This window comes from Cyphomyrmex costatus, unplaced genomic scaffold, assembly GCF_001594065.2.
Source record: "Cyphomyrmex costatus isolate MS0001 unplaced genomic scaffold, Ccosl1.0 scaffold97, whole genome shotgun sequence".
In the NCBI taxonomy this organism is placed as follows: Eukaryota; Metazoa; Arthropoda; class Insecta; order Hymenoptera; family Formicidae; genus Cyphomyrmex; species Cyphomyrmex costatus.
In genome coordinates this window covers 762,301-765,033 of record NW_017280561.1, presented here as the reverse complement: position 1 = coordinate 765,033, position 2,733 = coordinate 762,301, and the positions used below count along the sequence as shown (strand labels likewise).

Here is a 2,733-nt window from a genome sequence, read left to right as displayed (position 1 = left end):
CCCTCCCCCTTCTCCCCCCCCCTGCCCCGCGCTCTTGGCCTAGTCACCTTTGTTGTCTCTCGTCGTTAAAGTCGCTCGTCGAGAGCAATCGGATGGGCGTAATTGTTCTCCGCGAGACACGTGGGCTTCGATCTTTGACACTTGCATTCCCGATATGTGACTCGAGAGTTTTACACGCTTTTCATTAACGGTTTTGTAACAGATATTTAATATTAATCATTGCACGGAGAACTTCGTGAATGTCTTATTTCAAAGGTCTTCAAGTAAGCATTTATCTTCATGTCGCATAATAATGTAGTGTTTTATTAAATATGTAGGTATTTTCGAATTTTCTCAAAGTTTTGATAGGAAACCTGCTTTCGAGAATATCTAAGAGATTAAAACTGTACAATACAATAATATTACATTCAAGTAAGAGAATTGATAATTTCCACTAAAAAAAAAATACATTGTAAAAAATTATTCGTTCAATTATATTCACCACGATTTTATACATTTATACTTTGTATTTATAATTTATTTTAAATTATATGCTCATTACGTACTATACTATATATTAAAATTTATATCAAATTAAAAGCTGTAAAAAGGGATATAAATTGTATTAATATAAATAAATTATGTAATAAATTTTGTTCAACGGAGCAGTGAGAAAAATCTTTCTATTACAAACTAGCGGTTTTCCGTGTGCGAGGTGTATATATAAAACATCGCTTTCATCCGTCATTCGATTCGATCTTATCGCGTGCGAGTACCGTTGCGACCGCGACGTGCCTCGCGTGTCCGTAATGAGCATTAATTCGAGTCAGTCGGACTTACGGAAAAGTTTTTCCACAAACAGTCGGGCGCGATCGCCTTCGGCGATTACGCGCGGATAATTATCCGGCCGATCGCTCTCGTACAAAGTGTCGTCGATTGCGGCTCCATCATCGTGTAAAGTCGAAGTTACTCACCTGCAACAGAAAGTGCGAGGAATTTGTTGATTAAACGGTTAACCAGTTGAGGTGGGAGGAAAGGTGGAAGGGAGGATCGACGCGCGTTGCGCCGACAACATTATAGTGTCAGCAGTTTGGCCGACACGCGTTAAATATGCGATTAAACGATAGGCACGGCGGCGCGCCCCACAACAAAGTATCGGGGATAATTTCATACTGAAATAATAAAAGATAATGGAACGTGGAAACGCGTAAATATTTATTGTCGGCCGCGCAAGAGCGGGCCGCTCGTTACCGCAGATTGATATGACGATAAATCGTTAAGTGCGGCTATTAAAACTCCTGAATAATCTAATCGCGCGTGTGGATATTATAGTATAAATGCAGTGTACACGGATTGCGAAAAAAAAAAAGGGATGACATTTTCGCGTATCCGTGGCACGAATCGATAAAACTTCAAGTTGTGAGAAACGCGTAGGTACGCGTTATAGATGCGGCTATACATGTTTCCGTCCGACTGTCGCGGAATTTCATCCGAGACTTGCCAATCTTAAGTATGCGAGATTTTTCAGAATTGCTCGCAGAAATTCAGGCAAAAATATATATATATATTTATACAATTTTTAGCTATTTATAGACTTGTGTAACTCTCTTTTTGTCTCCCCTGTGTATAAATCATTCCATTTTATAGCATTTTCTATATATGCCTCGCAAGCTCGTACACTTCTTTTAATATCAATTTATCATACGATCTGCAAAAAATAATCTTGCGCATCTAGAAAAACGCGTGTCATATAAATCTTAATATAAACGGGAAAAATTTCATTTCCGAACATATTTCTCGATGCTTTCGCCGGCGCGATAAATGCGAATGCATTATTATAATATATATCGCCTTAATGAAAGCATCTCGTAATTCCATTTTTCCCTAAATTTCCAAATGTCCAAATATTACTTTATTAATATTAACGCTCTGAAAATATCATAATGTAGTCGCATACGAAAAGCCTGATTTTTCACAATTATTTATTTCGTGCATTTGTATCAAACAACAACCAAGGCGCTTCCTATGAAAAGGCACTATTTTTGCATCTATAAATCGCATTAATATGTATACTTGATTTTTTGCTTCGTCGTATGCATCAACAATTTTTTTTTTCAATAAATTATGGAAAATCGCAATTCGATTAAAATAGGTCATCGTTTATCTTAACTTTATCGTTACATAACTTTAGTATTATTTTAAGATGAATGTTCGACATCGGCGATAAAATAAAATAAAATAAAAATTAAACGAAAGCTCGTAAAAAATGAAGCAAAAGATGTCTACAGATTTAGACTAGAGAGATGGAGAGGTCGATGATCATATAGAATCGCATCAAACGTAAAATGTCTCTCTCTCTCACCCGTGCGCGTCTAATCTTCTCTATTTGTGCCCTCCTCCTCTTAATACAAACAAATGTCGATGTAATCCCTTTCCCGGCGCAATGGTTCTCGATCATCGGTTCGACGTCACTCGCGTTATCTACTCGCGCGTAGACACGATCGCGAAAATCGTGGATCGGCAGGGCAAAAAAAAAAGGGGGGTCGGGAGGGGACGCCAGTACAGGAGTATCGCAAAACACGGGGGAGCGGCTCGCGACGAGCCTATCGGGGTGCGATTAAAATATAAAATGGGTTTCGAGGATTCGGACGGTGTTACGCGCCGTTTCAATTATTGTCGCCCCGGCGCTACATACAATTTTTGTCACCGTCCGATCGCGGCTTTCCACCTATCCTCACCCCCCCCCTCCTCCCC

General features: G+C 39.3%; 1 protein-coding gene across 1 annotated transcript in view; it reads right to left on the bottom strand.

Moving 5' to 3' along the window:
- Positions 1-909: 909 nt before the first annotated feature.
- LOC108782186 (protein bric-a-brac 2) overlaps positions 910-2,733 on the bottom strand; it is a 119,447-nt gene continuing 117,623 nt past the window's right edge. The window contains exon 2 of the mRNA XM_018550379.1: positions 910-953. Coding sequence (XP_018405881.1) covers positions 927-953 — 27 coding nt within the window. The 3' untranslated portion in view covers positions 910-926. The remainder of the gene's footprint in view (positions 954-2,733) is intronic.